We start from the raw sequence: 25,000 nt of genomic DNA, 5'->3' as shown, positions 1-25,000 counted from the left end.
CACCCAAGCGTGTGTGTGTGTGCGTGTGTGTGTGCGTGTGTACTCATGCGCATTCTAAGTGAAATTAGCTCATAACACACTGGGCCCTTTGTGTTTAATTGCTTTTAATTGCGAGATGCTTTATATCACATCTCCCCCAATTAAGCTCCATTTACATATTTCATCCTGAAAAGTGTGTGTGTGTGTGTGTACACACTTCTCCCTGAGGGATTTATTGCGATGGAAACAGTAGGAGACAGTAACACACATTTTTAGAATTGTTTTTAATATTTTGATCTGTGTTTTTGAAATTTAAACACTTTGGAATAATTTGTAACCATTTTTATGATTAATATTTAATGAGTATTATTTAATATTGTAGAATGTGTTGTATATATTTATACATTATATAGTATACACACATACACAGATACATTTATGTTTTAATCTCTCTCTCTCTCTCTCTCTCTCCCCTCCCCTCTGACCCCTGATCCACCTTTCACTCGGAGCTGTATTAACATACACTGCATGGAAATGACCTACAAAGCATCCAGATAATTTGGGTGTTATTGCTGTGTTATTGCGCTGTTGGCCTTAATCGCACCGTGCTCCGAGGCCCTGCTCCAGAGCCGGGTTTAAACGGCAGAGACGGTGACGGAGAGCGAATACACACAGATGACGGATTCTTTCATTTTCAAAAACACATGATTTATGCAAATGAGCGAGCAATGTGTCCGACGCCAAGCGGCCGGGGGAGTGTCTTTAATGAGAAAGAAGGATTGATTGAAGAGAAAAAAGACGAATGCAGTAAATGTGTGCTGTATTAATCTGTCCGAATGCCACTGAGTGACAGAGGCCTCTCCGTGGTTACTCTCCGTTATGTGATGTATGAAACCTGGGCAAGTGCAACATCGTTTGTTACTCGGAGAAAGAGCGAGGGAGAGGGGTCACAGTGGTGTCATTTAAATAATCTACATCAGAAATAAACTCACTGTAGTCATCATCATTATTCAGGGTCAACAAGCCATTCACAGTTTGAGTCCTGGCTTCAGCCTTGAGCTTCTCTGGGACGTATTCGATGGGGACACGTGCCTTTGTAGTAGACGTGCCTACATTGCTGTGTGTAGGCTTGTGTTTGATGGCATTCCGCCGCATAAACAGTGAGGTCAGGTTCCAATGTTGGATGATTATTACTGAATCACAAACGCACTGCTACACAGCTCAGTGTTGGGCGCCTTCATACACAACTAGCCCATCTTTAGCTCTTGGGACAGTGAGTTGAGCACATGATCAGCTCCTCCAGGGTGTGGATGCTCTCTGTGGAGTAGGAAAAGTGAGAAGCTAAGATTCCAGGATGTTGTGGCTGCACCGTTTTAAGGTGGGAACGAAGATATCAGATAGATGCTTAGGCACCAGAATGTCGTTGCTGCATTATTTAAGGTGGACTGGAATCTTTATTTGTAGCTGTTCTGATCTTGCACTCTCTGCATTTCCAAATCTCATGGTTTCTTTAGTAGTCACATGTTGACTTTACCCGGCTGAACACACATCATATCATCGGTTTTAAGGCTAATAAATTACAAGTCTTTTCCGTGTTTAACTCCTGGTATTTAACGGTGTGGGTGTGGGTGTGTGTGTGTGGGGGGGGGTGGTTGGGGGGTTGTTTGGAGTGAAATACTGTTCAGTAATGTGACCTGTGTTCTGTAATGTCTCTCTGAGGAGCAGGAGATTTTCTCCTGGAGAAAAACCTTGTCTCCTATTTCTCTTTCATCTTTCTGTCTCTTATAATTCAGTTAAGAGTCTTCTCCTCTCCTCTCCTTTCTTCTCCTCACCTCTCTTCTCTTTTCTTCTCCTCTTTTTTTCTTCTCACTTCTCTTCTCCTCTCTTTTCCTCACCTCTCTTAATCTATCCTTTCTTCTCTCTTTTCTTCTCCTCTCCTTACTTCTCTTCTCTTCTCCATCCGTCTCTTCTCCTCTTCTCTCCACTCTTCTCTTTTCCTTCTCTCCTCCCTTCACCTCTCCTTTCTTCTCTTCTCCTCTCCTTTTTTTCTCATCTCTTCTCCTCCCTTCTCCTTTTTTCTCTTCTCTTTTCCTCTCCTCTTCACCTTCTTCTCCTCTCCTCTGCTCTCCTTTCTTCTCTTCTCTCCTGAGTCTGTCTGGACCAGCTGCAAAGTCCCCCCCCCTTTTTTATCCCTCCTCAGCCAGGGCAGGAGAGTTTTTATTTTTTATTTAATATTTTATTGTAGTACTGAGCTGAACCTGTGTGTTTTGTGCCCCCCACCCCACCCCTCCCCCAGGCATCTGCTCGCTGATTTCTTTTAAAAACACATTTCTCTCAGTTTCTTCGATCTTTCCACTGAGCTCTGTGCGAGTCGTTATGGAGCAGTAACTGTTTCTCTAAGTGTGAAGTGTGTTTTTATTTCTCCCCTGGAACATTAATTCAGAAAGTGCCCCAGTATTTCAGTGTAATGTGTCTGTTTTCTCTCTGTGTTTTAGAATTAAAGCCATAGTTCTTTTTTCAGCTGAGACACGTACCTGAATCATCAAACACACTTTCCTCAAACTCCTTTTATTTGTTTACAGTGTGTCATGGCTTAAAATGAGCTCACGCTAAACCATGTGTTACTAATACTAATAATAATAATAACTGATAATACACAAAAACATAGAATTTCAAAATGCAATCAGTCAAAAGCACTAAGTAATGTTAAGTAACACATGTGTAAGTTCTGTTAGGACAGGATTAAATGCCCTGGGCTATTTCTGTAGTTTACAGGCGCTGTGATTTTATTTCCGTCAGGATTGGCCCGTGTTGCTGTTTTTCTCCCTCCTCTTCACAACAGAAATATGTTCAAATGTATCTACTGTCACCGAACTCAGTGCTTGTCTGACCATTTTTGTTCTGTCTCTATGATTTCCCTATTTAGCTGTGTTTAGTGTTCTAATGTGTCGATCCACCGGAGATCCTTCCAGATTTGGAAACAAAATAACGGAGGCCTATAAAGAGTCCATTAACGTGTCCTGGATGGTGAATCTTTTCATAGTTATAAGAAAACTGACACTGAAACCGGTGAGAAAAGCAGGGACCCACAGACTTATTAAAAGGACGGTTTAATAACCACAGCGTACTGGTTCTATCAGCGTGAGGGGGATGAAGAACTATAACTCCTAACGATGCCGAGGCCTTGTCTGCTGCTCGGTTTATTCTATGAGCTCGTAAATGTTTTGGTGCCTTCATCTGGGTTTCAGCCAAATTAAGATTGTGTTGTGTTCCTTCCACACTTCCTTCTGTTAAAACAGGTCAGTGATGTGGGCGTGTACACTACAGTCTTCTCAACCAATGAAATGAGATGATCAGCAGTTACAATCCACTAGTCAAACCCCGTAATCCTTTCTAAACAGCTGACGACTTACGTTAGAACCTGAGCACTGAACGATCCGTAAGAACACAGTTTGAACTTAAGTGTGAAGAGTGAGACTCTGACTGAGCTCGTGTGTCTTGTGCCCAAGAGCATTGACAAGCAGTGAGTACTTTTTTTGGCTGTCAGCGTTTGGCGTTAAAATAATAGGGTGAAAATTCCTGGAGAGTGAACTGCAGGATTGTTGAGGAGTACAGCGGAGATCTGGGCCGTCTGTTCGTGAGGATTTCCAGTACACTCTCAATACCTAGCATTCAACTGTAACAATAACTGTGCTCTTTATCTCCAAAATAATGTATTAGTTAATAATTAAAGTAATTAATACAAAAATAATTACTGTAATAAATATAGTGCCTTACATAAACCTACTCCAAAAACAAATAAAGAAATGACCTGTGTATAGAATGAATCTTGCCTGGTGTATCATTTTAAGCACCCCCTGGCTCAGTGCTTCTCTGTAGTGTGTGTGTGTGTGTGTGCTTTAAAAGTGGTTATACTGATTTATTCTCCATCAGTGAGAAGGGACTAAGCAATAAAACAACTTCTCACTTCTACTGAGCACAAAGCACTCTCTGAGCACATATCTCTCTCTCTCTCCCTCTCATACACACACACACACACACACACACACACTTTTTTTGCCTGTATCACACCAGCAGCATGTTGAAGTCTGGGAGGTTTCAGGATTTTTTTTATTTGTATTTTTATTGTTTATAGGAAAAGAAACCAAACAGATGGTAAACGAGAGGTAGAAGGGAAAAGTTAATGTTGAAAGAGTAAAATAAAAAGCATGGAGAAAGACAAAGAAAACAGTAGGAAATAAACAAAGAATAAAGAGGCAGAGCTAAAAAGAGTAAAAACATCATCACGGAGAAAACGTAAAGATTAAGAGAAAAGGGACAGATAGAAAAAGAAAAGAAGAAGTAAAAAAAAGTGGGAGAGAATAAAAGGAGAGACAACAGAGAAGAATAAATGCCAAGAGGAAAATAGAGAGGGTGATGTAGTGAGGGTGTGTGTGTGTGTGGTGTTAGGAGTGTAAATTGGGAAGATGAATGGTGGAGTGTGTGTGAGTGGTGGTGGTGTGTGTGCGTGATTAATTTGGGTAATACTGCACAGGATAGTAATGACCTACACACACACACACACACACACACACACACACACACACTCAGAGTGTTGGATGCCCTGCTGAGACTGAAATCAGAACACATTCTCTCTGTGACGGTGCTTATGTTTGTGTCCATTCTGGATCTGAAAGAGTGTGGAGATGTCAGGAAGGTCTCGCTGAAGAAATGGACACAAAAGAACGTCATTAGCAGACGAAACATCAGCAGCGAAAAATGCATCTGTTAAGTTTCAGCTACTGCTCAGTGCTTTAACTAATTACTAGCACATGTCTCTTTCTTTCTCTGACTCTCTTTCCCCCCCTCTCTCTCTCTCAGGTTTAAACGTGAATGCGTAAAGTGGCTTATCTCTCCAATTAAACCGTTATTGAGTGATATGATTACGATCCAGCGGTGATTATTTATTAAATTGAATAATGATAATATTTTGTCTTTTAGGTCTGTGTCACTAAGCTGTTTTAATTACAAATTTAATACAACTACAATTCAAACTATTTCCGAAAAGGTTTTTGCGTAAAGTTTAATGTCTGTGCTTTGGTTTTTCTTTTGAATTCATTACAAACGTACACAAAAAACCCTCAGCTGTACTTAAAACCTACTTAAAAAAATCTAAAATGAGGTTTTTAAATGTAATGATCAGCAAAACACTTTGCATCAGAGGAAAGTTTACCTCTGTGCTTCATCATCTTTATTTTTATTTACACTTTTCTAACATCAGTTAACTGACTATAGGCTTTTTGAAGTTTTATAACTATAGTTTTTTTCCTGTTCTTGTTCAATATGATTGCGCAGCTCTACCGTCTGTAGTCACTGTTGGCTGATTCTTTGTTTCATGATGCCCCAGTAAGAGTCATAGTTGGACTACAGAAAGGCCAGTCAAGCACATAACTTCTACAAAGCCACGCTGTCGTAACACGTGCAGAATGAGGCCTGATGTTGTCTTGCTGAAATAACCATGGACTTCCCGGGAAAAGGCTTCACACTGATGTCTCTTTATAATCCCTATGTACACTTCCACATCAGTAGGACCTTCACATATTAAAAATGTCGGCCATGTCATGAAATTCATTTGCTTTTTTCATATCACTGATAAAGCTAGCTTTCAGCCTCAAAAAAAACAAAAAAAACAGCAAAACTCATCATTTTTTTAATTGAAAATGAACAAATAATAGATTCAGGTTTTATTGAATTAAAAAAACAATTTTTGGCATTGTTTCATTTATAAGTTGTGTGTGTGTTTTTTCGTGTTCTTACTAGACCTGAGAGTTACTGGAAGATGGATTACTGGGAGGACGACTTGAGGAGACGCCGTCGGTTCATTAGGAACACGTTAGGATCATCACACCCTGAGGCCACACTAAAGACCACCGTTGACAAAGGTGAGAACATTATATTACACAAATGTGTATCAGAAATGCACTACACAGAATCCATGTACAGGAACACACTTAAACATGACGGTTCTACAAGGGTTCCTTGGTATAGAAAATGGTTCTATATACAACCATGAGAACTTTTTGCATGATTAAAGGGTTCTTTGCATCGTGAAAGTGTTCTTCACGTTAATGAATAATGGGCTGTAACTGTTTTTCTTTAGCATCTTTTACAAAAGAGTTCTATATGGAACCAAAAATGGTTCCTCTATTCTTATAGTTTCAAGCTTGAAGCAGTGGAGGAACCACATAGAACCGTTTGCTCTCCATTAATCTTCATAATGAACCCTTTAAACGTGCAAAATGTACTTGAAGTGGCCAGGGTTCTATGTAGAACCATTTCCTTTATAAAGAACCCTTAGAGAACCATCGTTTTTAAGGGTGAAGTTACGCAGAGACAAGCCCTAATGTAGCCTGCGGTCATTTCAAACACTTCAGTTTGTGAGCGTTTTTAAACCCTCAATTTCCTAAATAATATTTCCTAAAAAATACAGTAAAACTACTATTTAAAGCTGTCCTATTGTAATAGATTTGTAATTTGGAGAAGATTTAAGACGAAGGGAATAGCCGGGGGGGGCACAAAGCAAGGCAAATCTCCAAAAGACATAGCAAAGTCTCCACGTGTGTTAATGAGTACAGAACAACTGCGAGGGACACGCAAGATGCTGCCACTGCTTTTGGTGATCTCCGTAAAATGCTATAGTCCCTCATAAGCAAACATAGGCAAAACACTCCAATATAAAACTATTCCACATACTACAAACACACACACACACACACACCTCCACCCACACCCATTAGCACACTCTAACACCTCTACACACTTTTCAGTAAAAGGTAGAAAGCTGTAAAAATTGAGTGACTATTAAATTTTACAACACCACAACAATCAGAAAAGAGGAAAAATAAAACACGTCTCCAATTAAACCCCGAGTTTCATTTTTGCTTCATTTCTGCGCAACGAGGCAGAGACAAACGCAAGGTTTATCACACACACTGCGCTTTGTTATTAATCATCTTACGAAAGGGAATTGCACCAGTCTTTCAGAAGTTCCTCCATATTCCCTGCTTCCCTATACCAACCCCTGCCGACAGTCCTGACTTAAAGATCCTGTGGAATCACACACACGTTCTCGAGCGCCGTGTATACACCTTCAGCAGATCATTTTAGGAAACTGTTGGAGATTTCCTTTTTAACGAGTAAGGTTTAAAGAAACAATGCAGTTTGAAACATTGTGGTGTATTCCTTTCTTTATCTGCATGTGATCAGTGTGTGACGCTGCAGGTGAGTATTGTTTGTGTGTGCAGTGTGTATAGTTAGATCATTTTAGTGGTGTATAGTGGTTTGCTTTATGTGGTTATTTAGGGCTGCATGGTACGGACAGTGTATCATTGCTCTGGTAATCTTCTGATGATGTTGTGAAGGTGTCACTAATAACTACAATTATGTTAATTATATTAAACGTTAAATTGATAATATTTCAATATTCTGCTAAATTATATCAACCTCTATACGTCATGCAGCCCTATTAAAATCCTCACAGTAGTGTATACAATCCCTCAGAGGGTTTATTTGCATATTGCTGTGTTATAAATAAACAACACAATAAAAAAAACAATATATCCTCATTTTTAAAACATCAGAAAGGAGGCTTTATTAGAGTTACGTTGGCAGAAGATGAGCTGAAACTGAGCTGTGGAATTATACATTTTCATAAATGAGACTAGCTTCCCTCCTTTGATCTGTATCAATATTTTTAATTTGTGTTTTCTCTTCATTTTTTATTTGTTTTCAAAATGTTTTTGTTGCACCTTTCATTATTAAACAGTTCAGAAATTTAAATTGAAAACAATTAGAAAAATTAATGAAGTTGAGCATTAGGTGAAAAAAGCCGTAAAACATCATATTTATTAAAAATAATAAGAGAATTTAGCTGTGTCTAATTTTAAAGATGAACTGATTATAAATAAAATTCTCAGTTTATTGGTGCTATCTTTCTTTTTGTTTTGCAATTTTCCCCTTTACTTTAAATGAGAGATGACCCTCTCTCACTGCAGAGATTCTCCTGGTTTTAAAACAGACCTGAGGCACATCCTCTGATTCTGTAAAAGAGAAAAAATGATGTAAAACCCTATGAAATGATTCGGTAACTGTGCGTAACTACGAAGCTGTGATCAGGAACTGCGTACGATTATATTTCAATATATTTCCCGTACAGTTGGAAGTATCTCGACAGATTTAACTTAAGCTTCTCGTTATTTTAAAAACAGAACTCGAGGCTGATCCTCTGTTTCTGTGAAACAGCGAGAGGTTTTTAACTCTTTAACCCCCTGCTCCCCTCTGAGAAACAGTGCTATACGTCACACCTTTGCCTTTCAGTGGAACAGCCTTTCTGCAGATAAACGAGACCTGTGACAGGAGTCAATAAGAAAGTGATCTAAAAGCAATAAGAGCTTGCAATCGCAGAATCCTCAGAGACCTCACCACCGTAATGTACAGCTGGATGCCCTTAGGAGGGGGCAGCCTCTTCTTTCTCTACTTTCTTCTCCTGTGTCTTTTTTATGAACCTCACTCTCTCTGTTCTTAATTTAGAAAAAAAAAGCTGTTTTAACTTCATTTAACCTTAATTTTAGTGGCCTTTCCACCTTAACATTGACTTAAAGCTGCACTTCATAGTGTCTGTAGTTTGACAGGTCAGGAACATTACGGTCGTTTAACTCAGAGCTCAGAGCTCAGACTAACTCTAATAAAACTGAAGTTAAGAGACAGTGGGTTCTTATACAGCGCGGTTTCCTCTTTTTCTTTAGCCCCTCACGCCTCCTCTCTTTTCCAGCTTTAAAACAGTTTAAGCGTTCCTCGAGGAACACCATTCAGTCCTGTTCAGATTTAAACTCACCGTTTTCCCGAATGTTCCCCCTGAGAGATCCTCTGTTAAAGGACACACTCGGTCTCTCTGTATGTCCCCGTGTTAATGGCTTTTAAACCCCGCGCTCTTTAAAGTGTGTAAAGTGTAAGTGCGTACGTATGGAGCAGAGGGAGAGAATAGGCTCCAGTTATTGGATGCTGCACGAAAACGTGGAAATCAGCTGAAAATTCGTTTTCAATTCTGTGTAAACTTTAAGGTGAGTCTCTGACTTTATCTGAAGAAACTCTGTGGCTTTCAGTGACAAAAATAACACACACCTGGTCTTTTAATAATGCCCTAAATTCTTTAAAAAATTGAGTGAATGTGTACTGCTTTAACCTGTTCATTAATTGTGAAACGGACTATTTTTAAGAACGCTATAAAATAATGTTTTTAAAAGCATAGTATTTCACATATTTGAGGAGTAAGAAAACAAATGTGAATTTTATTAAAGGTCATCTTTTACGTTTTGTCAAATTCGAGTTTGCACCCTGTCATTTATTTATTTTTTCCTCAAAACCACTAGTACGTACCCCCGATGATCGGTGGCGCCAATATTGCAGCATGACCATCAGTTGCTTTAAAAAACGTCCTGCATTTCACACTCAGACTGAGACTCGAGGAGAGCTGAGTGTTAATATCTCCACACTTTCCTTTAGTCTCCTGCTTCCACCTCTTATTTTTTTTAGAAGGAGTTCAGATGTAGATCAGGGAGTAATTACACACCATCCGAACAAACAGTGGGGGGATAGAGAGGGTCTTATAGATCACAGGAAAACGGACATCAGTCTTCAGGTTTCTCTCTCTCTTTCTCGCTCCCGCTCTCTCCCCTTCCCCATTGGCCAATCAGTGCACAGTACACACCTCCCAAAATACACACTCTCTCCCTGTGGGGAAGTGGGAAAGGGAGGGCTATAATTCCAGCCATCAATGATCACGATTGTGTGTGTGTGTGTGTGTGTGAGCCACGTTATTATACACTCCCTGAGATTCTGGGGGAGTTTGTGTCTTTACGTATGTTACACTTTGCTCTATTCATCTCCTCCATTGTGAATTTGGATTGTGAAATAAAGCCATATAGAAACAAAAATCCTGCAGCTTCAAAACAAAGATTAGCTTAATATCTCTATTCGCTTGTCAGTAAAATACTGTTTGATTTGTGTTTGCTGAGTGTTTTCTAATATTTTTCATTTCAGTATAACAGTGAGAAAAGGACGCTACTTTCTCTTCAACTCCATTTCTTCGGTTGATTTTTAGTCTTGTGTTTAATGTGATGTTGTGTTGTTGCTGTGCTGCTTTGTGATTGGGAGCCTTTGGTTTTTATTTTAAACCAGAGTGGTACACACATCAGTTCCTGTGCTGATAGATGACGGATGCTCTGAGAACTTCCACGGACCGCAGCGTAGTCGACTCAAGACTGAAGGAACTTAACGAGCTCAGATTTCTGCATTGAAACTCATTACCGTTCACACCGTTACTCTGCTCTGTATGAGTTTTCCTTCTCGCACTAAACTCTATTTAGATGTGCTGGGTTCAGCCGTGTCCCTGAGTGTGTTTATACTGTTTACATTTCTCTGGTGGCACATTGCGTGTGTTTATAAACACTGTTGTACTGTGAATTTGTCGTTGCGCTGTTTGTGTTGAACCTGATGTGGGTGTGAATGCTGTGGAGCATGTGGAAGGTATTAGCGAGCTGGGAGCGATTTTAGCGTCGCTAACTCCGGACTCTCTGGGGAGAGTTAATTACAGGAAGAACTCTTGGAATATCGGCGTTCCGGAATACTTTCCCTGACAGGCGGCTCTTTTTCTCTGGACCCCCGGACCTCGTCTGTAACGAGGGCCAGGGTTTCCCGCTCACAGTGCTAATGCTAAACGCCCTGGGGTGATGTGTGTGTGGATTGGAGGTTGGAGGGGGGTGATTGGGAGGGTCAGAGGTCGCAGGGGTCCAGACCCGGTTCTTTTAGTTTGGATCGGGGTTCTTTAGAATGTGGAGAACATACAGGACGTGTTCTGCGGAGCTTCAGACGAAGCAGAGAACACAGCCGTCTGTAAATGTTTACAGATTACCAGCTTTCTTTAAATAATCTGTGGAAGCTCCAGTCACACACACTTCACATCAAGCGCACACACACACACACACACGTACCACATATTCTTTTGAACTGTATTCACAACTGTGCTTGATAATAGTTTGTTATGCATGTTCACGTTTTATGCCCAGGAAATATCTTAAATAGATTGGAGCACCTCTTGCCCATAACACTCATTATCATATCTGAGAATATGCAACATCATGCAGATTTTATATGCTGTAGCAATACAATCCTCTGTGTGTGAACAGACTCGACATATAAGATAAAGCACAGCCAATATAAGATTTTCCCTTACACTCTTAAAATATCTTTTTAAATTTTTCCTGATTGTGTGTAAACCCAAGAACGTCTGGATAAACAGTGTATTAGTTTGTGCTGTACTGTTTATTTATAACGTTGTTCATTGTCCTCCAGGTGGAGAGGGGGCGCTGTTAGGTGTCCCTGCTGCTACCGTACGTGTCCAGGCTGTTGACAGTGCATCTCTACAGGAAACAGATGATGACACACTGTCTGCTCTTGAGGACAAAGAGCCAGAGCCTGTCACAGGTAAAAGCGGCCTAGAGCAGCTAAGCAAGGCTTCTCTTAGTACAGTTAACATCAGTTAGCGTACATCAGTTAGCGTACATCAGTTAGCGTACATCAGGCACATATCAGTTTTGTTGTGGTGCTTACGTTTTGAGCTTTTCCTAAGAGCTACTGGCTATTGGTTTAAGCTGTTTGTTTATCAGGTACAGATCTTCATCTTTGGATTCATGAAACTTTAATACGATGTGGAAACACGGGGGCTCCAGCACGCAGTTGATGAATCAACTTCAGTGCAAGAAATTAAGGCACTGCCGTCTAGGGCTTCGTGCATTTATTTACATGATGCATGCCCTAATTCTTACAGATTTTTGGTAGTGGGCCATAAATAGTCCATATGTTTTGTGTGCAGCTTGATTTCCCCAAACACCTTACACACACACACACACACACACACACACACACATATATATAATGTGTATTTACACTCTGTGCCAGAATCAAAAAAGTAGAAAGGAAAGTAATTAATTTCACACACTGCTCTAATCATTTACTGTGCGTAGGCCCTGTTAACCTCAGTACAAGTGCTCAGCTGCTGGCTCCTGGAGTGTGTGCGCGAGGCTCTCTCTCCATCACCAGCTCAGAACTCTACTTCGAAGTCGATGAGGAAGATCCCAGCTTTACAAACACTGACCCTAAGGTAAGGGCCAGTTACTAATACACGTCTATAAGGTAACGAGCAGAGATATACAGTAAAGCATAGGCACGGGGGCAGTTTATTATTCACGTGTATAATACAAACGTGAATGTGTGTAAAAATGTCCAGCTAAACTACACCAGAACATATATTTCCACATTATTACAAGGTCATGTTATTGCAGGTTTATTATAGCTCCCAATAACTGCATCTACACTGCATCCTTACCATGTCACTATCATCTGTACTGTGTCACTACAGTGTCATTACTATGCCACAGATTTAGTGAGAATGATCTACCACAGTGGACATCTGGTCAAAAAAAAAAACCTTCCAGTGGTGAAGAGGAAGGGGGCGGTAATAAATAATGAACTACAGCAACAGATGGGTCACACATCTGTAACTATACACTTACATAGTGGAGATATGCATCAATCAACAATAACATGGAGAGCACCTCCTAGTTTCTACACTCACTGTCCATTTGATCAGCTCCACTTACCACATAGGGGCACTATGTAGGTCTAGAGTTACAGAGTGTAGTCCTTCTGTTGCTCTGCGTACATTGTTAGCCCTCTTTCACGTCATTCTTCAGTGTCCAGGAACACTGCAGTGCAGGCATGAATTTGACTGGTGGGTCATTCTCCGCACTGCTGTGATACCGATGCGGTGTCAGTGTATTAGTGTGTGTGGCGCTAGTAAGAGTGGATCAGAGACAGCAGCGCTTCTTAGATATTTAAATTCTCAGTGTCTCTGCTGGACTGAGAACTCCACACCAAACAAAAATATCCATCCAACAGTGTGCTCCGATGGAGGCTCACAAACAGTGAATCTGTGCAGCAACAGATGAGCTGCTGTCGCTAACTTCACATCTACGTCTAGACCAACAAGGTAGGTGTGTCTAATGGAGTGACTCATGAATGGGCATCATCTCTAAAAACTCCAGAAGCACTGCTGTGTCTGATCCATTTGTACCAGCTCTACACAGGCATCAGTGTCACAGCAGCGCTAGTCTCGCATTACCAGCCTCCCTAGGGACAGTCTGGTGCCTTTCGCCACTTAATGTGGCCAAGAACCACCTACTACTGCAGGAAAATATGGTTGACTGACACGCACAATGACCAATCACATGTCTGCTATTTTGGCATGACGTGTAGGAGGAGGCCGTCTTTACGATTCACGTCGGACCAGTAAGAGCCTGTACAAAATGCAAAATGACACGCTCGGAAGAGCCAATCAGAATGCAGCTGGCAGAATCCTGACAGTGAGGCCAGGTTAGTGCATAGTTAGGTATCAGACTCTCTGTCAACATGTGGGCGGAGCGTCTGAGGCTGAAACTACAGCAGTGATCACCATTAAAATGATACCTGTCCTATGCTGGTCCTGAACGTTGATGGCGGTAGGGTGCTAACAGTTTGCAGAGCAACAGATGGACTACAATGTGTAATTGTAGAACTACAAGGTGCTTCTCTGTTATCAGAGCTGATGAAGTAAAGAGCGATTGTAAAAAGAAGGTGGTTATTTTAATTGTATGACTATATGCTGTAAGTGTTTCCGGTGAAATGGAACACTGCATGGAGTTATGAGGACGATGGCCGTAATAAAGTGGCCAATGTGTGTGTGGAGGCTGTGTAGATGTAGGGTAATCCGTGTCTCTTATAAAGTCATATACTGTACACTCTCACGGTGTTAACCTAAAGAATTTCAGTCCCACACTGAAATAAATCACCATTTAACACCGCAGCTGTGTCACAAACTGTGGCTTAATCTCTATTTCGTACACTGAGAATTCTGGGTAATAAATATATGGCGCACTATAATAGGGAACAGTGTTTGTGAAGGTAGGGAATTTTTTCAGGAATTGCTGTATACGACACAACATTCTGCCCCCAGCTTTTGATAGAATAGGCTTCTACTTTACAGTATTTCTTCCGTTTATTTTTTGTTTACATCTGTGCCCAGCCTGGAATGAGCTCTGCGCAGAGATGGCCATCGGCGCTGTGTAGAGTCTCCTCAGATCAGCTGCACGGGGATTGTCACACCAAACAGCGTGGTGTAACATGGCTGTTCTGTGCTCACTAGGGTATATCCTGTGTACAGCACTTATTGCAGTGCATTGTGGGATTGATAGTGTGCTGAATATTCTGCCGCCTATTTAAGGGCACCACTACAAAATGGCGGAACCCCAGAATAGCACATTGTAGGGTGAACAGGAGAGTGTCTGACACGGTTAAAAATGTTTTCAGTAAAACTGCCATGAATTAGTTATTTTATTGGATAAAAATGGCATTTGATGCATTTTAGACACGTGTACACACACACACAAACACACACACACACACAAAGACACACATACCCAGAGAGAGAGTATGATAAAAAGTCACTGAAGAAATGAGCCAGTGTTTATCCAAGATGTAAATGTAAATGAATTTATGTCAAAGTTGTGGGTGTTCACACCCGAATCCTAAGGTACTCTCTCCCTGCTGAGCATGTATTAAGTGTTTGTTTAAACTGATTTCTTTATTGTTTTTATTAATTGAGTTCATTTACTTTTCATTACGTTCTCTGTCTGTTGCACCATTTTATGAACTCTTATATAAACATTATAATACAACCTAGATATTATCTCCATCAAACCTTTAAAACTAATTTAAGATGCACAGCTCCACCTTAAGACAGCTGTTGTAGGTTTAAGACTGTGGCTATATTTGTGTTTGTTGTTGTGGTAGTTGCTATTGTAGTTGTTTAGTTTGTTTCGGTGTTTGTGGTGAATGTTGGGGTTGTTACTGATATTGCAGTTTGTTGTTTATTTCACTGTTCTTGTGGTTGTGGCGGTGGCGGTTGTTGTTGTTCGTTGTGTTATCGTTTTTATGTTTATTGTTATTGTTAAGGGTTGTTCGTGTTCTGGTGGTGGTTGTTGTTGTTTGTATTTGTTACCGTTATTTGTGTTGTTTTTATTGTTGTGGAGGCCGTGGTTGATTTGGTTTTAAGAGCCTGTGCGCGCGGATACCTCGCTCTGCGCCAGTGGCGGGAAAAGTGCCCGCTTTCAGATTTACCGAATGAAGCGCTGATTGTGACGTGTTAATGAAGTTACTGATGATTGACACTGATAACGGAGTGGTTTTATCTCTAATAAAGAGTTGTCTTTATTTTTTGCGAGATGTTTCAGTGTGCGTAGCTGCGCGCGTGTACAGTATGTCAAGTTATATGTCATAAATATTTTCGTGCACCGTAGCAGCAGCGTGCGAGGGCTCCGTGAAACCAGCTTGTGTTTATTTGAATGTCAGACTTGAATATGCAGTGTTTATAAAAGTGCACGTGAGCTCCTCCACGCGCACAGAAATGACATTATTATTATTATTATTATTATTATTATTATTATTATTATTATTATTATGTTACTCTATTTGAATTGGATAATCAGTTACATTTTTTAACTAAATCAATTAAACACATAAAACCGTTTTTTAAAATGCCGCGTAATTATTTACATTGTATACATAGCACTAAATACATTTAAATTGTATATAAAACAAAAATACATTTACGTATCGATGACACCGTGTAATTTTATTACGTTAAAATTTATAAATGAATTTTTTGGAATAATTTACAAAATAATTAAAATATCGTGTAAAATTGTGAATGCTTTGATTAATCAGAGTAATTGTGATATTCTTAGAACTGTAGCCTAATGCACACGGAGCGCTGTGTTACCGCTGTGTATTTACTAATAATTAAGTAATAAATTCCTAATGGATATGTAGTTTATCGGTAGTTTTACTTTCGCTTTTGTTGTCCGTGTTTGTTGAAGCCCGCGGAGAGCGCGCGGTCTGCTCCGCTGCGCGCGCCTCGTCTCGCCCCTTGTTCACTGCAGTGTGAGCCCAGAACGAAACGGCGGCGGCAGCGTAGAGAGGCGATACGCAAGTTAGAGACGACGGAGTGTAACGTCCTTATTCCGACAGCACGGATCAGAGAGGGTAAAGAGGAGAAGGAAAACTTAACTGAGGTCACTTCAGCGCCACGTCTAATAAGGTTTAGATCATCAACACGTGAACGCGCAGCTCTCTGTAGTAGTAACGCCGTGAATACGTATTACTACATTATTTAGCGTATATACGTAATTAGTAATAACTCACTGATATTCCAGTATTTTCTGTATTAAATATATGTAATTTTCAATACCCTCTATTACTGTTAAAAATATAACTATTGTATGTTGTTCTTTTATGCTACACACTAATATAGTACTACTACTAATAATAATTATTATAAGCATCATAATAATAGCAATAATAATTATAATAATAATAGTGGATTTGATTCTGATTCTTATAAAAATAACAAATATGACCAAATGGAATTTAAAATGTTCCTCTGCATTTTATTTACACTTCTTTTAGTCACAGAATGCAAAAGTTGGCACGCTATGTTTCTGTTCTGTTTTTGAACTGAAACAAGAATTAAAGATCACAGACTTAAATAAGAAAAGAACAGAAAAAGAGTGGGAGAAGAAAAAAAAACTTTTCACTTTGTGAAAACGGTAAAAGCCAAAAAAAAACAGGATGGTGTTTACATTATTTTAAAGAGTCTGTACCTTCATTACTGCTCTGTGGCCAAAGTCCAGTTTAGGGTCACTTTTCTTCCAAAATAAAAGTCCGTTAGCGTATCGACAGTTATCCTCCTTAGCGCCAGGGGCCTTAGCGTTCTTAGTGCTAGTCCACAGTATCTGTGTGTGTGTGTGTGCGTGTGTGATATTCGTCCTGGTCCAAGCTGTTCATCAAAGCATTCTTAGCGATGGTCATTTTAGCATTCTTAGCATTCTTGGCATTAACCATCTCCAGTGTCCAACATCTGTCCAGCGTCCTCTGTACATGTCCAAACCTTTTTGACCATCACACGTCGCGCTTCATTTTAAACTCCCCTCAAGTAGATTTTAAATAATTTTATGTTTATTACTAGTACCTTTATCTGAGACAACAGTCTTAAATGAGTATTTATAGTATAAATTATAAACCAGCCACTGAATAAGATTTCCTGTTTTGGTTTTAATGTGACAGTGAGCGTGGTGAGTTTTAAACACTGACTGGTTGGTGCTTAGAGAAACCGATCCGCACTGGAACGCTGATGTATGCCTCCTTTCAAATCAGTGGTTTTATAATTATTTGGACGCAACGTGCTGTAGCCTTTAGAGCTGGTCACATTACCATCCCTAACACACGCTTGCGACTGAATGTGTGTGTGTTTTGTAATATCCAACCTCATCCAAGCTCCCAGCACTGGACTGGACTTATTTACTTCTTTATTTATTCATTTGTTTGTGATGGTCACCTTTAGCGCTATGCACTTGATCATCTGTAAGAATGTGTGTATTTGCATTAAAATGTCGTAGCTCAGCCAAGCTCTCAGCATTGGTCTTCTGAGGATTTTTAGTGGCGGTGGTAATGTTTGCCTTCTTAGTGCTGGTCATCTTAACCTCTACCTCTCATTGTGTGTGTGTGTGTATGACGAATTGTCACATCTGTCCATCGCACAGCTCGTCCAGCTCGCTCTCTTAAAACTGGTCTTGGTTTTTGGCGATGAAACCTTGGGTTTCTTAATACTGGCCTTCTCGGCATTCCTCCTCCCGACCAAGTGCGTGTGTGTGTGAGTGTGTATGTACACGTTTTTGAGGTTGCATTATGTGTCACAGTTTGTCAAGGCTCTTGGCATTGGTGAGGATCTCTCGCGCCAGTCTCCAGGTCTGTTTGGCGGCTGCCTCCAGGGCAGAGTGGGGTTTGCCTTGGAACAGGTCAAGGTTGGGAAGGAAGTAGTGTGGGCAGCGGCGGCATTGCAGGCAGGAGATGAGCTGCAGCAGGATGCCGTTCAGTCTGTCCCCCAGACAGGCCTCGTCCCAGTCACTTTCGCGAGGGTGCTTCTCGCACTCGTACAAGAGCAGCGTCTTCATGTGGTAGTTGTTGAGTGGCTGTCCGGGCAGCTCCAGGTGTCTGTCTCTCAGCGTCTTCAGGATGGACAGGCATTTCTTCCTGCAGCCGCCCAGCAGTAGCCGGTTCTCCGCCTCGGCAAACTGCAGCACCCAGGCGTCGCTCTCGGCAGAGCTTTGCTTCCCCGTCAGAGAGTAGCACTCCTTGGACAACAGGTTAAAACCCTCCGCCTTGACCTCCGCCACGCGGTTCGGCCCCGGCCATGGGATGTGGGGCAGCGGCCACTGAGCAGCGCTGCGGGGCCAGATCCCCGTGCACTTAAACGCGGGTGTGATCTGCACCACGTAGCGCTCACGGATGCGCAGCCGCACCTGTAGAGTACACAACATGGGTGTTAATTTTACAACAGTCTCCACACTACAAACTTCCTGCTAATTAGTGGATGATAGCAGTTAGCTTTTGTGATAATCATTACGATGATATATGGTTAATATCAGTAGTGCTTTCACGGACAGATTGGAAACGTAGGCAGTTCGCAGTCTGATGTAGTGGCAGGACGATATAACATTCACGGTTATTATTGCGATATCATTTATAGGGGAAAATAAATATGATCATTTTTAACTGCATTTGCAGTAACTCATAAGTTATAATTCAGTGTATTTAAGGTAATGTAATTTTGCAAAAATGATTATACCAATGTGGCAATGTTGATTAAAGCCATACAATAATATCAGTAAAATATGTTTGCGGTGCAGTTTCACTGAACACCGAATATGGGCCGTGATTTGTAAGCATGGTAAGTGCGTGTAGATTTCCTGGTACGGACCTCGCTGGTGTCGGCCACCATTTTGACGACGTCTCTGTAGCTGCACTTGTCGACGGCCTGAGCGACGAGGGTCTGGAACCGGGAGCGTATTTTCCGTGCCGAGAGGTATCCCGACGCAGTGATGAACTCCACCCAAAGAGACATGCTTCTCTTCCTCCCGTCGCTCAGCTTCAGCACCGCGCACCCCGGCAATGAGCCATCGTCAACAAAGTTAAACACACCCATCTGGTTCAGGTACAGCACCACTTCAAACTCCGTGGGGGACACCACCTCCATGCCCTGGGAACAGGAGAGAGGAGATCGCAGCAAATATTTTAGCGATAATCTGTCAAAATGAACATCAAAAATTTAACATCTGAATAGTCTTCATTATCCACCAGATTATGCTTCATAATGTGATTACATAATCCGTCCAGATCAACCAACGAACACACGTTGACGAATTCATTCATCTGCAAACGCTAAGGTGCTTAAAAAATAATAAAATCTCTTAAACCATTATGTTTTTTATGAAACCAGAAGTGATTTTCCCATGGCATCGCCCTTTGTGGCAGCTTTAAGAGTGTGTAAAGTCTGTAAGTAATGATTCTAATAGAAATATGGGCCGTGCTTGAGCTCAGAGGCCAGAAATAAACAGCAATAATTATGATTATTTTTAAAAAACTCATCGCTATAAAAATTTCGCACCGAAACCCGTAAACACTCGGCTCTGTGTCTAAAGCGATGTTAATTCTCAAGCACTTTCCTTCAGCGATCAGCGTTCAAACTCACGTCATTACGCTTTAAGACCCGTTAACTACATTTCCCTCAGGTTTTTCCAAAACGGTCGACTGGCATTTTCTCCCACACTTTGATGCAGTCTGTCTGTTTCTTCGGGGGGAGATTGAAGTAGGTGCTGAAACGTTTGTAAAAGCCATGTTTGGTTTTTATTTTTCTTTCACTTATTTTCACTTAGAACCAGAAGCGCTCACGATTCTGCATTTAATTACATAACTGTTTAGATATGATATAAACATTTTTAACACTGTGTGTTTGTGCGCACGTGTGTGTGTGTGTGTGTGTGTGTGTGTGTGTGTGTCATGTTAAAATGGCATTTTTTGATTTTCTAACTGGGGAATACGGCCCAACATTCCATTTGCTTTATTCCCAGATCCGGATTTTCCTGTTTATTTTTCAAAAATATCTGCATCCTTCTTCTGTAAGGTTTTGGAGATTTTAATTATTATTATTATTATTTTTTAAATAAATTCTGAGTGACTGTGTGTGTGTGTGTGTGTGTGTGTGTGTGTGTGTGTGTGTGTGTGTGTGTGTGTTTCGCATTAGGTGTAGTTCTATGTACGTGTTCCTCCTGCTGAGTCTCAGTCTCGCTGATGGACCTGATGAAGCAGGACGTCTGTACTGTAATAGTTTGGAGATTTGGAGTTTCTCTGTGTTTGTGTGTGTTCAGGTTTAGCTGTGGGTGTGTGAGAGAGAGAGCAACGTGTGTGTACCTCGTATCTGGCCGCTGTTGAAGCTAAAGGAATGGTGCTCCTGGACAGTTAGAATTTTTGGAACACAGGAGTTTGTGTGTGTGTGTGTGTGTGTGTGTGCACACATCAAGTTTAGGTGTGTCTACACATCAAGTTTAGGTGTGTCTGTGTGTGTATATAAGGTGTGTGTGAGAATGCGTAAACCTCATATCGAGCTTTGATCGCTTTGAGGGAGCTGTAGGAGCGTGGCTCCGGGACAGTTATGATTTTGTAGATTTGGAGTTTGCACGTGCGTCGGGTTTAGTTTTGAGTTTCTGTGTAAAAGGTGTGTGTGTGTGAGGGTGTGTGTACCTCATATCGAGCCTCGATCTCGCTCAGAGAGCTGATGAAGCGGGGCTCTTGGACTTCCACTTCCTTGAGGACGTCAGACACCACCTTGCAGACGTCGCGGATGGTCTTGGCGATGGAGGCTTTGCGCGCCTGGCAGCGCTCCGAGTGGAACTTGTTGAGCTGGTACACCAGCTTCGCCTGGGAGGCGATCATGTTAGGACTCAGATCCGGAACAAACGCCGGAACCTCACAGTACACCGCCGGATCCAACGCTCACACACACTCAGAACACAACGGGAGAGAGAGAGAGAGAGGGGGGACCAGGAGAGGGGGGGATGGGGGTGAGAAGGAGAACGGAGAAAGAGAAGGGAAGGAGAGAGGAGAGAAAGTTTGGGAGAAGTGCACAGCGGATAAGACGTCAGATTGGGGCAGGAAGAGGAGGACGAATTCAGCTGAGACAGACAGAGAGAGAGAAGGGAAAGAGAGGGGGAGCAGAACGCTAGATAGGGAGATAGAGAGGCATGTAGTCAGAGTGAGAGAAAGAGAGAGCAGGAGAGTGAGACATGAGAAAAGAGAAGGAGATATGGGGAGAGATTTAGAGATACATTTATAGCTAGGTTAGAGAAGATGGAGACAGAGATATAGCAAGGAAGTTATAGAGTTTGTGTATGTCCCAGTGTCTCTCTCTCTCTCTCTCTCTCTCTCTCTCGGCGCGTGTTGTCCCGTTAGTCCTTGCGCATGTGTCCCTGGAGCGCGCGTGTCCCTCCGCACCTGTCCGCGTGCACCTGTCCACACCTGCGTGTCCGTGCGCGTGCCCGTGTCTGTACCTTTGCGCGTGCCTGTGTCTGTGTGCTCCTCTCTGCTCCGTGCGTTATAAGTTATGAATGAGAGCGCGAGAGACAGAGACTGGTGAAAATGGAAGTGGGGGGGCAGAGCTAACCACGGGGGCGTGGCTCTGCAGTGTTCGGCCAATCACAGCGCAGAGCTGCCCGGGGCACGGGCCAATCAGGAGCTAGAAAGAGTGCGGGAGCCAGATTATAAGAGACAAGGAGAGAGAGCGAGCATAGATAGAAAGATAGATAGATGGATAGATGTGTAAGAGATAAGAGAAAGAAAGAAAAACACGATGAAGAGAGCGTGATGAAAGTGGATTACAGACAGAAAGAAAAGAAGAAAAAGGCTGGCTGTAGAGGACCAAATATGGCAGAGTTGGAAAGATGAAAAACGACAGGGAAAAATGAAAGGGGAAAAAGTGAGAGAAGAGAAGTCGAAAGATAGAAACGAATATGCACAAAAACAGAGAAAGAGATGATAAAGGGAGAGAGGGAGGGATGAGAGCAATTAGAAATGCAGAGGGACTGAAGGCAAAGAAAAAGACAGGAGGAGGATAAGTTAATAATGTGGAGAAGAGAAAAAGAAAGGGATAGAAAAATGGAAATGAGTCGGAGACATGGAGAGAAATGTGCTGAATGTTAATAAACATTTTGTTTGTATTTGAGTAATTGGTCTCAGTTACTGTTTCCGGTCTCATGCCGCTGAGCTCGCGTATGTGGGCGCGCGCGTGTGTTAAATCTGGTGGCGTTTCCACGAGTGTTCTGTTGTCCTGTTAATTAACACGAACACTCTGCTGTGTTTGAATTAATCTCTAATATAAATACACCGCGCGGTGCGAGTGTGGTGACGTTCCCCGTCCCCGTGCGCGCCGTGTCTGCGCGCGCGCTCGGTTCTTACGGAGCGCGAGGACCGCGGGCCCTGTGTTGGTAATGCGCGCGCTCTGTTCGTCTCATACTACTTTTATCAACGTCGCTATTCAGTAAACATTTTCGTAACTGTATTAATGACAGCATTTCGGTCACGCTTTAGTTCCCTGTGTTTATTCTGTTTACAGTGTTCATTCTCATTGTTACGTCATAATCCCCTGCTTTATTATGCATTTTATTACAGTACGTAGCCTCCTCCATTAAAAATGTCAGCAACGTGTTTAATTAATATTTAAATCTGTAGAACGAATTACATTAATTAGATAATTAATTTGTTTAAATAAAAATAATTAACTAAAGCATTTTCACTCTACTTGTTTAATTTGTAATGTGCTCTTAATATTTTAAATAAATATCCTTTAACAATGAGTCCCTCTGGTAAGGAAGGAGTGATTGATCAGTGAGGTTAATTGATGGATTAGTGACAGTAACTCATTGATTAGTGATGTTAATTGATTGTTGTTGCATACAGTAAAGCCCTTCAGCCTCTGTGTATGCTGTAATTATAGAGTTACAGGGACAATTTTTAAACATAAATTAATATATCAGAATTAAAAATATATTTACGATTGTTTGTATTTTGTGATTTTAAAATGTTATAAACATTTTTTTTCTTATTCAGTTCTAAATATAAATCCACAGGGTTGTATTTTAAGAAATATATATAAATGGAATACAAAAGGATGTGTGGTGTAGTAAAATCAGTGGTGTGTGTAAGTGGAGCAGTGAAGTGTGTGTTACCCCCAGGGTGTATGTGTGTGTGGTCATTATTCCTGGGCTCCACCCCCCTCGTACACAGTGTGCATGTAGATCCTCCATCCCTCTGATCTGGACTCTTCTCCTAATTGGTAATGAATTAGAGCTTTAACGAATCTGAGATTATTCTAATCACAACTCAGGCTTTTATTTTGAAATGCATTTATTTATATTTATGCAAATAATAAATAAATACATGTTTGTTTATATATTTATATATATATAGTACAGTAAAATATGTTTAAAATTAAGCTATGTGTTTTAAATGTGTGGTGTAATATTTATTAAAGAAACAATAATAATATAATAATAATATCGGAGTTAAGTACCAGTCAGGAGAGTTTCAGAATTCTCTGACATATGATTTCCACCTTTTTGAGTGTTTGTGTGAAATAGAAGAGTAAAGAGAGTCTGAGCTCTGTGCTGCATTGTGTTTTATGTCAGGTTTTAAATGTGAATTTTAGTGTTTTACTTGTTTAATTAAAACCTGACTGAATAAATCAGGATCTGGCATTAGACTCCATCCCGATTAAATTTTCCATGTGCTCTGAATTTACATCTCTCTCTCTCTCCTCTCTCTCTCTCCTCTCTCTCTCTTTCTCTCCTCTCTCTCTCTCTGCTCTGCTCTCTCTCTCTTTCTCTCCTCTCTCTCTTTCTCTCCTCTCTCTCTCTCTCTCTCTCTCTTTCTTTCTCTCCTCTCTCTCTCTCTCTCTCTTTCTTTCTTTCTCTCCTTTCTCTCTCTCTCTCTCTCTCTCTCTCTCTCTCTCTCTGCTCTTCTCTCTCTCTCTCTCCCCTCTCTCTCTCTCTTTCTCTCCTCTCTCTTTCTCTTCTCTCTCTCTCTCTTTCTCTCTCTCTTTCTCTCCTCTCTCACTCTGCTCTTCTCTCTCCCTCTCTCTCTCTTCTCTCTCCCTCTCTCTCTCTCTCCCCTGTCTCAACTCTCTCCACTGTCTCTTATGTTGTGAATGGAGTGAGAGGTTCTCCTCTTTGATCTGACAACCTCACTCTGACCCTCATCTGTGAACTGATAAACTTCCCTCTCTTACACACACACACACACACACACACACACACACACACAGAGACACAATGCCCCTCCGATGTTTTAAAGTCATGGTTTAGTCAGTAAAAGCGGATGTTTCAGTGACTGAACACGAATAGGCAGCAATAAGAACAATGCAGGCCTCGCACAAATTAGTGACTCCTACTTTATTCAGACATTTCATTTTAAAACACGAACACGTTTTTCACTTGAGGTGGTGGGTGAAGAGATGTTTATCAGTCAAAGTGAATTATGAAAATTCAACGTGAATCAAAGTGAATGTTGAGACCTTATGATCCACTGAATCGTTTCCAGAGGAATCATACTTCAGTAACTGAATCAAATCGTACCAAACTGAATTCAAGTTTTAAAATCACTGCGAAGTCATGATGATTTCCTAAAGGACAGTAGAAGGAGAAGAAGGAGGAGAAGACGTCTGTTTGATTCCAAGATGACTCAAATAATTTCTGAAAGTCAAACATTGATGATGGAGTAAAATTTCTCCCAAATAATCGCATCATTCTTTTTTTAATTATTATTTTTATTTTTGTATTATCATTTTTTTAAGAGACAGACAGATGTGTGTGTGTCTGTAGTAGGAGCTGAATGGCAGTAGAAAGGCTGTTGTATCAGTGTAACCCTGATATAAGTGTTGAATGGATTTGTTTTTTTGTTTTTTTTTTGTTTTTTTCAGGTGATAGACATGAGAGAGAGAGAGAGA

At 41.1% G+C, this 25,000-nt stretch overlaps 2 protein-coding genes across 2 annotated transcripts in view; one reads left to right on the top strand and one right to left on the bottom strand.

Annotated features, from left to right (window-relative positions):
• The window catches only part of lrba (LPS-responsive vesicle trafficking, beach and anchor containing), a 214,216-nt gene that overhangs the window by 123,965 nt on the left and 65,251 nt on the right, over positions 1-25,000 (top strand). Inside the window, 3 exon segments of the mRNA XM_066662321.1 lie at positions 5,779-5,900; positions 11,368-11,499; positions 12,039-12,175. Coding sequence (XP_066518418.1) covers positions 5,779-5,900; positions 11,368-11,499; positions 12,039-12,175 — 391 coding nt within the window.
• Positions 16,581-20,996, bottom strand: mab21l2 (mab-21-like 2). The gene is made up of 3 exons (XM_066661081.1): positions 20,746-20,996; positions 18,926-19,204; positions 16,581-18,467 (listed from the first exon to the last, which is right to left on the bottom strand). The coding sequence occupies exons 1-3, from the start codon at positions 20,935-20,937 to the stop codon at positions 17,859-17,861; spliced, it is 1,080 nt and encodes a 359-aa protein (XP_066517178.1). The 5' UTR covers positions 20,938-20,996; the 3' UTR covers positions 16,581-17,858.

The sequence above is a fragment of the Hoplias malabaricus genome, chromosome 2, assembly GCF_029633855.1.
Source record: "Hoplias malabaricus isolate fHopMal1 chromosome 2, fHopMal1.hap1, whole genome shotgun sequence".
In the NCBI taxonomy this organism is placed as follows: domain Eukaryota; kingdom Metazoa; phylum Chordata; class Actinopteri; order Characiformes; family Erythrinidae; genus Hoplias; species Hoplias malabaricus.
Note: the sequence above shows the minus strand (reverse complement) of the source record. Positions and strands in the feature narration are given on the sequence as shown.